At 41.6% G+C, this 13,839-nt stretch overlaps 2 protein-coding genes across 4 annotated transcripts in view; one reads left to right on the forward strand and one right to left on the reverse strand.

The window, feature by feature from the left end:
- Window positions 1-7,467, reverse strand: part of NCBP1 (nuclear cap binding protein subunit 1) — a 41,327-nt gene extending 33,860 nt beyond the window's left edge. The window contains exon 1 of one of the 2 annotated variants that reach the window (XM_019649484.1): window positions 7,175-7,462. In XM_019649484.1, coding sequence (XP_019505029.1) covers window positions 7,175-7,208 — 34 coding nt within the window. In that variant the 5' untranslated portion in view covers window positions 7,209-7,462. Of the gene's footprint in view, window positions 1-7,174 lie in introns of both variants that reach the window. The other variant, XM_019649482.1, reaches the window with a different exon arrangement.
- A 216-nt stretch (window positions 7,468-7,683) lies between these two features.
- Window positions 7,684-13,839, forward strand: part of TSTD2 (thiosulfate sulfurtransferase like domain containing 2) — a 20,463-nt gene continuing 14,307 nt past the window's right edge. The window contains exons 1-4 of one of the 2 annotated variants that reach the window (XM_019649485.1): window positions 7,684-7,821; window positions 10,550-10,762; window positions 11,311-11,624; window positions 13,341-13,461. In XM_019649485.1, coding sequence (XP_019505030.1) covers window positions 10,598-10,762; window positions 11,311-11,624; window positions 13,341-13,461 — 600 coding nt within the window. In that variant the 5' untranslated portion in view covers window positions 7,684-7,821; window positions 10,550-10,597. The other variant, XM_019649486.1, reaches the window with a different exon arrangement.

Here is a 13,839-nt window from a genome sequence, read left to right on the forward strand (position 1 = left end):
GAAAAAATATGGGGGTAAAACCAAGGTGTATGCTTTGGAAAGATTAGGGGAAAAAAGCTTTTGTAGTAGGTATGAAGAGGAAAAGTTCAAAAGATGGGTAAAGGAGCATAAAACATGATCCCTCACTAGCTTTAAAAGTAATTGCGCTCTTAACTCTTCAAATAGTAATTTTGGTTCTCTAGATCACACAGCACTAGGGTACAGATAATTCCAAGCAATGGGAATTACGATCAGCAGATATATACTCAAAGAAATGTCTTCAGCACTAAAGCAAATAATTGGTGGGGCGGGGAAGTGTTTTATGACTCCTGCTTTAATTGGCTCTTGGTTCCCTATTTTTACTGATTCTATTATGTTCAAAAACCGTACCATTCAAAGACTCTTTAAAAAAAACCCAAACCTACTATTCTGAAATCATTACCAATTATCTATCTGTCCTTTTGATTGCTAAAGAATCCAAGTTGAATGAAGTTGTGCTAAAAATCAACAGTAAGCACTGGACTGTCTATTATTCAGACTCTTGCTGTTAATTATCTCTTACCATTTTGTTTAAAACCGTAACACACCCACCTTACCTCCTGTTATGGAATAATAACATAAGGCTTAAAATTTTTAAATAATAGTGTTAAGTATGGAACATAATGCTGTTGCTGCACGTGATGTTGGCTAGTCTTCCAATATAATTCAATTTTTGACTTCAGCCAAGTTAGATTAGGATGGCATGTGTACAAGGAAGCAATAGTCTGTAACTGTGCTGAGGGCCTGTATTAATAATGAAAATCAGCAGTTGGATATAGTGTTACTCAGGAGCAAGTTATACATAACTTCAATCTTCTCCAGACTTGCACAGCCAAAGGAACTAAACCATTTTTACAGTTTATAATCACTTCCTTGCCAAAGAAACATGGCTTGAAATACTGGGGATGCCAAAAAAATGTAGTATACAAGTGGACACTTTGGTCGATGTTGCTCAAGCAGTAGTTCGCCATAATCAGAAGTGGATGCTGATAGAATCACTTTGAGCACTTTTTATAATTGCAGAAGACAAATGTGACTTGTATTCATCATTTGCTATCAGTATATATTGAGTGTTGCAATTTTAATAGTTGTTTCCTTTCTTAAAATGTGTATACATTTTGGCACCCCCTATATGTGGTGATTATCATAAAATACAGCACTTGGCTATTCTAACTTGGGATATTAAAAGTTGCTCCAATGACTGAAATGATCTTCGTGTACCACTTGAACATATGCTGAATAAAACCAATCTATGCAGGCAGGACCAGATGAAAGTATTCTGAAAGGCCACAGAATAAACCACTCCGCTTTGACTTCCCAACCTCTTAGTTGTCATTACGATCTGGCTTAAATAACCACTGAATATAGTTTTGAAGGGGTAATGCCATAAAAAATACAACATGCACGCAGTGTGACAGCTGAGATGTATTCTTGGAGATACTGCCTGTGTCAAGTTGTGGACACGTGTGGCACAGTGGGATCAGGGACCTTGATTCTAAAGCATACATGAGACCTAAGTCATGGGATCTATAAAGGTTCCACAACCTGAAGAGCCAACTTTCACACAAAGGTCTTCTATTTTCAAGATTTATTCATTAAAAAAAAATATGCATATTTGATGCAATGTTTGTATAAGCTATCAAGCCACATTAAAAAGTAGCCTTCTCAACTGATTCTCAACTGGGTGAGATTTTGTTCTTTAAGGGCCACCTAGCAATCTCTGGTGACAATTTTCACCGTCACAACTCAGGGAGTGCTATTGGCATCCAGTGGGTAGAGACCAAGGATTCTGCTAAATATACTACATTGCACAAGACAACTCCCAACCACAAAGAATAACCCAGCCCAAAGTGTCAACAGTGCTGATGTTGAGAAACTCTGTTCTAGAAAGCAGGATACTAACAGTGTTCTTCAGAACCAGATTCCAGTAAGGATGGGAGAATGCACACACTGAAAGCCCAGCTGAAGAGCAGTTTGTTGCTTTAAAACTTAACCACTGCCCACTTCTTTCTGGCCCATCTACTTTGCCAATCCTTTATTCCACATCCCACCTCACAACTTCCCTAAATTGACTATCCAGCTGGTTCATTCCAGTATCAGCTTGGAATCTACCCCAGTCTTTCGAGCAACCCCCCCAGATCCTATTGTAAGCTTGAAAAGGGGAAAATGATGCTGCAGGGAGAGAAGTTTCTGAAGAAAAACTAGAAAATACAAGCTGCAACACCTCTTTTTTCTCTTCTTGCCATTTTGACTGTCTCAAAAAACAAGTTTTAGTTGGGGAATGGAAGGAGGAAGAAAGTATTAAGAAGTAAGAGATGCCACTCTCTCACCTGACATTCAAGAGAATATAAAGGGAGGAAGGAACTACAGACACAATCTGAACTCATGGACAGTAACAGTATATTGAACTCAGAAGAGAACCTGGGTGAGAGCATGGGGAAGTAGAATAAAACGCCTTAATTAAGAATAAAATTTGGGGAATTAGCTGAATGTTTTCACGTACCCTCAAGAAAACGTATTTATGGTAGCTCCCAAAGCAAGAACAGATTTTATATTAACATGGAACCATGTAGAAGTTTTGCAATGTAAATTAGTTACATTGCCACTACTCAGGGTCCCTTGGCTAGCATAGAAAAGAGAAGCAGGTCTCTATTAAACCCATCTAAAAGGATCTTAATACATCAAATCATTTTTTCCTCCCTAAGGTGATTCTAATTTTATATGGGTACTTTGTACTACATCTTATATCCTTATTTAGAATTAGATACGCTATAAGAAGTTTTAGACCCACAAAGTCAAAAACAAAAATCAACAAGTAAAAGAGAAAGTACCATATTTGCCGGCGTATAAGACGACTGGGCGTATAAGACGACCCCCTAACATTTCCACTCAAAATACAGAGTTTGTTATATACTCGCCGTATAAGACTACCCCCTCTTCCGCACACCTTCCACACACCAAATAAAAGGTAAAACAATATCAGATTTTATTTGGCCCACTGAAGTGCAAACAAGCGTATTGTATTTCGTGTCACCACATAACCGTTTTGGCGATGTTGAGCCACCATGTCTGCTACATGTTTTTCGAGTTCTGGCCAGTGTGGGGTGCCTCTTCTTAATGCACACTTACCCCTTGGCATACTCTTTAATGCTTTCTCATTTGATTTCCAGTCCCGAACCATCTTTTCTGTTACTCCATATTGTCTTGCAGCAGCACAATTATTATTTTCCTTAGCAAAGTTTATAACTTTCAGTTTAAAATTTGCATCAGACTTCTTTCTTTTGGCTGGTGCCATGATAGGGATGATAGGGGTTTGACTGGTCGACATTTTCTATGCTGTACTGTACAATGGTGCAGTATTGTGGTTGGCTGTTGGCTGTATACAAAGCCTGATTTGATTGGTCCCTGCTCCCTGTTTGCCCGCCCTGTCACTATAGCAGTCTGGTCCACCCTTGCATCAGCATCTCCCTGGGACCTCACTAGTGCGCAAGTGCGAGCTCTTCAACATTCTAACAGGCACCATGATAGCGCAAAATCGCGAATCTTCAATGCATATGTAAAGAAATATACGGTAACCTGAGTTTACCACACTCGCAAAATCGCACACAGCCGACCATACACCCAGTATGGTATCGCGATTCGCGATTTTGCGCTATCATACTGGGTGTATGGTCGGCTGTGTGCGATTTTGCGAGTGTGGTAAAATCGCATAACAGCAAAATCGCATAACAGCCGAGCATACACCCAGCAGCGCTGCTGATGCCTGAACGGTATGTGGAATGAAGTGGGCGGGCATCGGGAGGCCACTATGGCACAGGGCAAGCACTATGGGCAGTCTATCTGAAGTGTACCTGGCGTATAAGACGACCCCCCACTTGGAGGCATATTTTTCAGGGCCAAAAAATTGTCTTATACGCCGGCAAATACGGTAACAAAAACCTGTTGGTAAAGTACCTTGCTTCTGCAGACTTAAATAAAGCAGAGGTAACCTTCACTTCTGAAACAAGCTATACTCTTCCTCAGAGTAACAAATCCCTTCACTTTTATTCATTTTATTTTTCTATAGTTAAGCAAAAAAACCAGTCAGTGTAAAAGATACGGATCTAATTCTAAGTAGCTTAAATGGGGTTAACGTGGATTTTTGGTGAAGATGATGGACAATCTAAATACTTCCTTAAGAAAACAAAACAGTGTATTGTCCTATGCATATCCTATAATAACTGAAAAACTTCAACACTATTATTAAAAGAGGTTCTAAGAAATAAGTTAGATTTAGCACTCAACCAGCATTCATACACATTAATTTCCACTTAGCATTTCCTCTTCTTGTCTATAAACTGACCTCTAGGCGAACTTCATTGGTATAGTCTCCTAACTGTCTCCCTGGATCCTGAATATTCTAGTCTCAACACATTTTTAATTAAGATACAATTTTAAATTACCCTCTATGAGCTGATCCTCTGTTACCTCTCTGAACTTATCTCCTATAACTCTGCCCCTCACCCATTCTGCTCCAGCAACACTGGCCTCCTTGCTGCTAGCCTTAAGGTCTTCGCTCTCATGATTCCCTATGCTTAGGCCACCGCTTTCTCCCAGATAGCCAGCCATCTGGTTTGCTCCCTTACCTGCTGAGGATGACTTTCTCAGTGAGGCCTTCCCTAAGCAACCTATACGAAACAGCAATTCCCCCGCCGAGCAGTCTCTATCCCTCTTTACCCAGTTTTATTTTTCTCCGTGACACTTATCACCATATGATATACTATATTGTACGTGATTGTTTCCTGTCTGTAAAAGGGAGGCTCCATCTTTATGTTGTCCATTGCTGTACTGCCAGTAGTTAGGACAGTGCTTGGCACTATTGAGTATTTGTTGAGTGATTATATCTAGTCAAGCATATGGAAAGTCATGGCAGTCAGTGACTGATTAAGAGCTGACAATAATCCAGAAATGCTCTGACATATCTATTAAACTATGATTATAATAATTCAGCCTATTTAAGTCTTCAATATTTAAGCTTCTAATATTTCTAATTAAAAAATTAATAGATGCCTAACTAAAAGTACACACACACACACACACACACACACACTCTCTCTCTCTCTCTCTGGTTTCTCTTCAGATCGTATAAGTATTTTGCCTTTTAAAAGGAAAGTAAATAAAATATTTGATTGAGACCACTGTTTAGGGTAAACCCTAGCTAATCATTATCCAAATTGTTGCAATTTACAAAATTCCAGATTTGGTGTAGTGTCCAAGAGGAACTTTAACTGCCCCTCCATTACTAAATTATTCACCATAGTAAACTTCGATTAATTAACTCCTTATTTTACTTTTTTGGTTTTTACTTATTTATTCTGAGGTACCTGCAGCAAGACCCAAATGGACAATGATTTAGCTGCCAGCTGGTACTAAAAGAAGCTAACTCCCAAGAAAGTTATGGGAGCATCCCAATAACCACAGCAAAAACCGCATTTCTACAGATTCAAATCCAGTTTTCCAGGTAGCCCTCTGGAAATATTTTCTCTCCCTTTAGGGATACTCTAGAAAGGAAAAGGAGGAGGACTGGAGAAAAGCAAGTGTGAGAAAAGAAAATGGAAAAACTTTAAAAGGCTCAAGTTCTCTAAATACCAAGTGATGACTTCAAGCATATTAGCTTCTGATTAATCAAATTCAAAGCATATGAAAACTGTATTTTCTGTGCCCCAAATGTACATTATATAAAAAACTTCCTGTGTTAAAAAAAAAAAAGGCATGAAGCATAATAATACCTGTGTAGTGAAGAGAACCCTGGACTTGCACTCAACTGCTAGCTGACTCCCTGTCAACTACACTAAAACTCCAGGCCTTTAGGTGTCAGATGAGAACACTGGACTAGAATATCTTTTCAAGCCATGCCCTAACAGAAATCTGATGTTTCATTGTTAAAACGAAATATGCGTGATTTAGTTTTACCTACCCCTAACTGCCCCCAGCATTCAAGGAGAGAAAAACATTAGTGGTGAAAATTCAATTAAAAATTGTTCTGTATTTTTCTTACATCATTGACATCTGCCAATGTTTATCACCTCTTAAGCATTAACAGATGATTAAATAAACATCATCATGAGCCATTCATTACAAGCATAACTTCACTTAACCATCACAAAACCGTTGCGAGGTATGCATCATCTTCTATATTACGTCTACGTTACAGACTAAGGCTTAAAGAGGTGATATTATCTGAGCAACATCACGAAGTAAATGGTAAGGTCTAGCTTTGAACTTAAACCCTCTGATTGCAAAGTCTGGCCTCTTAAACAATACATTATTTTCAAAGACCTATATCCTAAAATATTAATAATAGAGTTACTCTTACTTTCTTTTATTGTGGATCTGTGTTCTTGACTGACTTTTGCAATGTAAACATCTTTTTTCTATTTTTAACTAGCAAAATTATTCTTGGTTTTTACGACACCACCATGATCCCCATGCGCACAACCATCCAAATGGACTCGGCAACTCCTGATGGAAATCTCTGAGAACGCTCTAGTTACTTTTCCTGCACTCTCTTACACGAGGGAAATACAATTACAGCCAGTTCAAAATCTAACATAACAACCTGCATTTGTTTATCAGTGACCTCTTTGGTGTGGATAAGAGACAGGTCTCTTTCCCTGAAGCCTGAAAGAAGGCAAATCAACGATGACCGGTAGGGGAGCAGAGCTCACAAAGCGATTCTTCAGATCTCTCTCAGTCACGGCTTTGTTCCCCTTCCTTCAGTTGTCTGTGAGAGCCCTTTACAGGTGCAGTTTGAGGGTCAAAATGAGACACTGGGGCTAGGGAGTCCCTGTCACTGTTCCCAAGAGGCGGCCGCACAGACACACGTAAGTACTTCTCTGCTCGGCGGAGCTAAGGACCAAGTCCTGACAAGTCATTAGAGACCTGGGGGGCCCCCAGGCCTCTAATCGGACAACGACTAAAGAAGCTGGGGCGAGGGGGGTAAGCAGGGGCTTTCCAGAGGTCGCCCGGCCACACTCCCGCTGTGCCACCCCCCTTCCCTCCGTGGCTCCCGAACGCGCCCGGGTGGGAAGGGCTTCCCACGAGATTCGAAACGAAGGAAGCCAAACGCCGGCACCCACCTGGGCGCGGCCTCGTCGGCCAGGCCCAGGACACTCACCGTCGTTCTCGTCTCTGTGCCGTCGCCGAGACATGCCGCACGCCGGTGCGCTGCCGAGCCCAGACGCCGGGCGGGAAGCGCGGCCGGAACCGTCGGAACGCCGGCCCGCCGGAGGACAGCGGCGAGGCGCGCGGAGTGGGCGGCACGCAGGCGCACTTGCTCGCGACGGTTCCCGGAAGAGTAAGGAGAGGCGGTAGGGTGGGCTCGGCAGGTTCGGTGGAGTCTAGAAGATACTCAGGCCGCGGATATCTGGTCCGCACGCCACCGCCCCCTCGGGCTTCCTCCGCCTCTCAGTTGCTTCTCACTCCCGCCTTTCAATGTAAGTCCTTCCGGGGACACGCAGATAGCGCCGCCTCTTCAGTCAGCCAAAGCCCGGGGAGGCGACCCACAACTGGAGGCGGGTGATCTAGAAGGGACGCTTTAGTCCCCGCCTCAGCTTCAGACCCGCCCTCGGGGTCTCGTAATAGTTTTCCCGGCGGCCCTTTCGCTAACGTCCTCGAAGACTTCCGGAGCGAGGTGACGTATCGAGCGTTCCTTCCTACGTAAACGCAAGGCAGGGGTGGCGGTTCGAGGGTGGTGAATAGTGTTACTTGCTAGGCGGAGAAGGTTCAAGGAAGAAAGATCTAAGAAGGGATCGGGACTGGCGGGTACGTGCTCATCTTACTCCCACTGCCGGGCCTTTGCCTCCTCGGGAAAGCTGGACGGAGAAATTGGGCCAGGCCCAGTGCTCCATTTCGGTAAATGGAACCGTCCATTCGATTGCTTAATCCAAAAATGTCGGTAGAAATCATTCTTGGCTCCTTCTTTTCCTTTACTTCCTACATAACAAACTATTCGTAAACCCTGCTGGCTCTACTTTCAGAACAAATCCAGAATCAGACCACGTTACTCCTTTGTTTACAGCTCTCCGATGATTTGCCATTGCAAACTCCATACCCTGACCTCCAGGGTTGTACTCTCTCATCACTATGCTCCAACCACTCCAACTTTCTTCCTGTACCTCCAAGAAGTCAAGCTTATTCCCTCTTTAGGAATTGATACGCTTTATTTCTTTGGCCTGAAGATCTCTGCTTCTAAATCTACATAGATGGTTTGTTTTTTAGGTTTCAGTTCAAACATCAGGTCCTTAATGAAACCTTCCCTGGCTACCCAATGTTTTATTTCATTCAACAAATATATTAACATTTAACACCTCCTGTGTGCCAGGCAGTGTTCTAGATGCTGAGGTTGCAGAGGTGAACAAAGGAAAATCCCTGCTTTCTTGGTGCTGATGACCCATTTAGGAATGGGCAAAGATAACAGTGCAATCAGAGGTAGTGAGCAAAGGGAGAGTAGTAGAAATTGAGATTAGAGCGGTGGTGGGAGGGGGGCTTTGTAAGTACTTTGGACTTTATCTGGATAAATTGAGAAGCCTTTGGACACTAATCTTACTTTTTAAGTTACTTCTCTGTCTCCTACAGGAGGAGGGCAGTTAATCTATTTTAGTAATTCAGTCAAGCAGTGATGGTGGCTTGAATGGGGTTTGTAGTGAAGGTGGTGTGAAGTGGTCTGATTTGGTTGTATTTCAAAAGGCAAAATTGATAGTATTTTCTGAGGGACTGGAAGATGGTCTTGAAAGAATAAGGAGTCAAGAAGAAGCCCAAAGATTTTTGAGTAACAGGAAGAATAGAATTGTCATTTATGGAGGTAAGGAAGACAGGAAGAGCAAGAGTTTGGTTTTGAACGGTTGCATTTGAACAGCCTGTTAGCTTTCCAGCTGAAGCTATCCAGTAGGCAGTTGGAGGTATGAATTTGGAGTTCAAGGGAGAGGCCCCGCCTGGAGATATAAATTTGGAGTCAGTTAGTATATAGTATTATAAACATAATTTTTCCTTTATTTATGATTGCTTCCCTTTTTTTAATGGAAGTTTCAAATATTTATAGAAGTTGAGAAAACTGTATAATGAACCTCCGTGTACTTTTATCAACCAGCATCAACAATTATCAACTAATAGCCAATCTAGTTTCACATGTATTATCCCCCCTTGCGACTCAACATTTAAAGTTTGGGATGATAAAGAAGATCCCCAGCAAAGGCAATTGAGAAGCAGCAGCTCTTATCACTTATCACTGATATCTTATCAAATATCTTATCTGACATTTTCATGTTTTTTAATTTGTTTACTTCTTCAGTGTCTCCTCTTACTAGAATGTAAGTTGTGAGAGCAGGGATCTTAACTGTTTCATTAAGCCCCGCATCCACAGCACTGTTTCCTATGTGCCAGGCACATACAAAAGTCCCCACACAGAATAGTTAGGAATATATATGTTTAAACAAGAACTGAAAAGGATTTAGAGTGAGGGGAGGTCATTTGGGGTGATAGGAATGGTATATGTGGAGCTGCTGAGGCAGGAAAGGGCACGGCTTGTTTGGAACTAGGCAAAGTGCACTGTGGCCAGAGCAGGACCCTAGAGAGAGTGTTGTCTGAGATAAGACAAGAGTGGTAGGAGAATTAAGGATGTGCCAGACATTTTACATATTCCTTTCCAATCCTCACTACAGTCCTGCAAAGTAGATACTGTCATCCGCATTTTAGAAATTTGGGAATTAGAACTCAGAAGCTTAATATCTTGCCCAGGCTCACATATTTGCACCCAGCTGCACCACAATCCAAAGCCCATGCTTTTCCAGGCGTTTCATGTTGCCTCTTTGTCACCTGTTAACATTTGCTTTATAAAAGAAAGAATGCAGTGTGTTGGTTGTACTGTGTCCATTTTGACAAGAATTGGCCTCAGAGGCAATTTAGACATTTCTTCTGGCTCATTAAAATGGGGCTGTTTTGGTAGTTATTTCTTCTAAGAAAGGCAATTTGTCCAGCTCAAAATTTAGGAGACAAAAAAGAACAAAGTGTTTATACCTGAAGTTGCTAGCACACAGCTTGGTTGATTTCCATTCATTGTACCCGTGCTTTTTTGGTATCATTTACCCTAAATGTTTGCATGGCTTGCCCCCTAATTCAGGTTTCTGCTCAAATGCCACTGCCTCAGACTACCCTCTGTGTTTTAAAGATCCCCTCCATCACTGGTTCCTTACCCTACTTTTTCGTCTTCATAGCCATTTTTACCATCTGACTTATTTTTTAATCAATTTATTCGTTTACTTCCTATCTCTCCCCACTGGAATGTAAACTCTAAGAAAGCAGAGACTTTTTCTGTTTCATTCACTGCTATATCCCCAGTGTCTAGAACAGTGCCTGCTAAATAAATATTTATTGAATGATGAGTGACTGGGCAACTGGGCCCGTGCTCATTTGCATCATTGATTAGCTTTGAGTTTACTTCAAGTAGTAATCAAAAGACTTGGACATTGTTGTTTCTCCCTTGCTCACTTCCTAGGAGATAGTTAACTGAAAAGAATCTGCTCCACTGTTGCAACCAGACCAGATGCCTTCTTCCACTTCACCAGACCAAGGAGAGGACCTGGAGACCTGTGTTTTAAGATTTTCAGACCTGGATTTGAAAGACACAAGTCTCGTCAATCCCAGTAGCAGTCTCAAAGCAGAGCTAGATGTCAATATAAAGAAGAAATACTCATTCGCAAAGAAAAAGGTAAAATTGCTGTTGGTGTTTTGGGATCATGCATGTGTAGTTAATGCAGATAGATCAAGAAGTAGCTTATCAAGGTTGCCCTCCAGGGAATGGAGGGCTAGCGAGACACTAAGCTGCTGCCATGCTCAAGGTAAGGCCTAGTTAGGACCATTACTAGTTATCTTAATTCAGTGCCAGGCAAAGGAGAATCATAGGCAGGGTGTGGCTCAGGAACATTTACGGAGGAGCACTTGAGGACAGATCCTAGACAGATGGGCTGAGTTCCTTTCCCCACCTAGGGTGACGGGAGGAATCCCAGAAACCCAGGAGACCTAGTCATAAGGAGAATAGACAGGTAGTAGGGCAACTGCTATCTGAGACTTGTGATCTGGTCCCGCTGGTATAAAGCTTATTATAAAAAGTGTTACTCTCATAGGAAGTTCTTCTACAGAATAGTAGAACGTAAAACTGAAGACCCCTGTGGAAAGATAATAAAAGGGATTTTACTGAGACTTCCATTAGCCTTAAACCCAAGGTTATTTAACAGTGACATTTGCATGTAATTGCAGGCATTTGCCCTTTTTGTCAAAACCAAAGAAGTTCCAGCATCTTCTTTTGAATGTAAAGAAAAATGGTGGAAATGCTGTCAGCAGCTCTTCACAGCCCAGACCAGCATCCATAGACATGTGGCAACACAACATGCTGATGAGATTTGCCACCAGACTGCTTCTATTTTAAAGCAACTGACAGTGACATTGAGCTCCTCAAAGAGTCTTAAGTCTGCAAACAAAAGGAATCCCCTAATAGAGTACCTCACTCGAAACCATGACATGTCTGCTTGGCTCCCTGATATAAGCTGCTTTAGCCCTGATGAGCTGATAAGGTAAGAATTTCATTCTGTACTTTTGGTTTAATTTTAAAAATGTTTTTCCAGCCACTGTGAGCCATCACTACCCATCCACTAAAATGTCAAGATCCTAAAGGCACAGAATTTCTCTACCAGCCTAAGCTAGGCTGATAAACATGTACTACATATAATAGAAGATCATAGTCTGTGTAGTACCATGTACCCACACAGCTGGCAGTGTTGCTAGGTTTCTCAGAAGCCGTCATACATCTTATAGGAAATGGTAAAGAATAGAAAATTGTATTATTTTCAAAGAGAAGTGGAAATACCCAGAAATATTAATGATTCCTCTACCCTGAATGATGTCAGAGCTTAAAAAAGGGGTTTTGTTACCAAATGTGGTTTTCTGAGCTGAATATGTTTTAGAAAGGATGTTAACTTTTAGAACTGAGGCAAAGAATTGGAAATTTAGATTTTGCTTTTGAAAAACTTGCCAAAGCGTAAAAAAATATTACAGAATTCTACAGGACAGATTTCTGATTTTAAGCAATTCCTGAACTATTTGGTAAATAGAAAATGTCCAAGTTTGATTCACTTTTATCACCAGTATTTAGTGCCAAGTTCCCTTTGTCTATCAGATAGAAGAGAAGAAAGAGAATTGAACTTGGAGTCAGACTTGAGCTAGTTACTAAAATTTTTTGTACCTTCATTCCCTGACTTCTAAAATTGGAATGATAACGCCTGCCCTGCCTATCTCACAGTATTGCTGTATGAATTATATAAAATGATGGTAAGAGCACTTGCGAACTATAAAGTGCTATACAAATGTGGCCTTGTCATTTCTGTATGCCCCTGCACTTCAGGGAATTTTCTTTTAGTTAGAGAAATAAATAAAAAAAAACATGAAACAATGAGCAGATGATGTGAGACAGGCTATATAATTATCAGTTAAATTGTAAGGTTCAGATAATAATTTGTTACAGGCGTTTAGAGAAAGGAAAAGAGGCTTTAAAATAGAGAAGAAGGTTTTGGAGGAGGGTAGGCCCTGAAATATGATGAGAGGGTATTGATGAGAGTTATAGATTCCAGAACTAGATGGGACCTTAATTATTATCTACTATAGCCTTGTCTAAAATATGTATGTGCAACATTAGTTGTGGAAGATGCTATCAAGTGTTGAAAAGATGTACTAAAGACAGATTTGGGAGGCATTGGGTTAAAATTTTTTGCAGGACTTCTCAGAGCCTTCAGGCTTTCACCGTGACTCAAAGAGGGAAATACTGTTTGCGGGATTTCTCAAACATGTGATTTCATAGAACAGCTTCAGAGCACACTTTGGGAAATGCAGCTTATTTCAGGTCTCCAGTTTTACAGATGAGGAAATCAAGGCTCAGAGATGTTAAGAGACCCACCCAGGCGCCACAACTAGTTAAGAAAAGACAGCACAGTGCAGTAGAAAGAGTATAGGTTCTAGTGGTAGAAGACTGGTGTTCAAGTCCTGACTGTCACTTGGTAGCTGTCTCACCTGGGAGGAATTGGCCTCAGTTTACTCAGCTACAAGGTGCAGATGTTGTCTTCTTTGGAGCGAAGGCAGACAGGAGTTCCTTCTCATTTTAGGAGAACAGTAGTGGGTGCAAAGGCAGGCAGAGTTGCTCCATCTTGGCCTTCCCTCTGACTCTGCTTAGGTATCCTTTATGAATTGTGGCCTCCTTATGCCAGTGATTCAGCTGTTTCTTCTCTGTGGTTTTACAGTGGCCAGGACAGTGACAAAGGAGAAGTGCTACTTTATTACTGCTACCGGGACCTGGAGGACCCCCACTGGGTCTGTGCCTGGCAGACAGCTCTGTGTCAGCACCTGCACCTCACAGGCAAGGTAACACCTCCAACACCCCGTCCTTCACTGGACTTGTCTGACCTCCAGCTTGGACCGCAGAGGCTGTGCTTGTTACAGAAACATTCACTGTTGGGTTCTTAGCAATTAGCAAAATCCTGCTAGGCATTTAAGTAGAATTCTAAATAACTATTAACATGATGTTTTAGAGGAACATTTAATGGCATAGGCCCTGGGTCAGCAAACTTTTTCTTAACGAGCTAATTAGTAAATATTTTAGGCTTTGCATAAAAAACTACCGTATTTGCCGGCGTATAAGATGATTTTTTGGCCCTGAAAAATATGCCTCCAAGTGGGGGGTCGTCTTATACGCCAGGTACACTTCAGATAGACTGCCCATAGTGCTTGCCCCGTGCCATA

Source organism: Hipposideros armiger, unplaced genomic scaffold, assembly GCF_001890085.2.
Source record: "Hipposideros armiger isolate ML-2016 unplaced genomic scaffold, ASM189008v1 scaffold_133, whole genome shotgun sequence".
In the NCBI taxonomy this organism is placed as follows: Eukaryota; Metazoa; Chordata; class Mammalia; order Chiroptera; family Hipposideridae; genus Hipposideros; species Hipposideros armiger.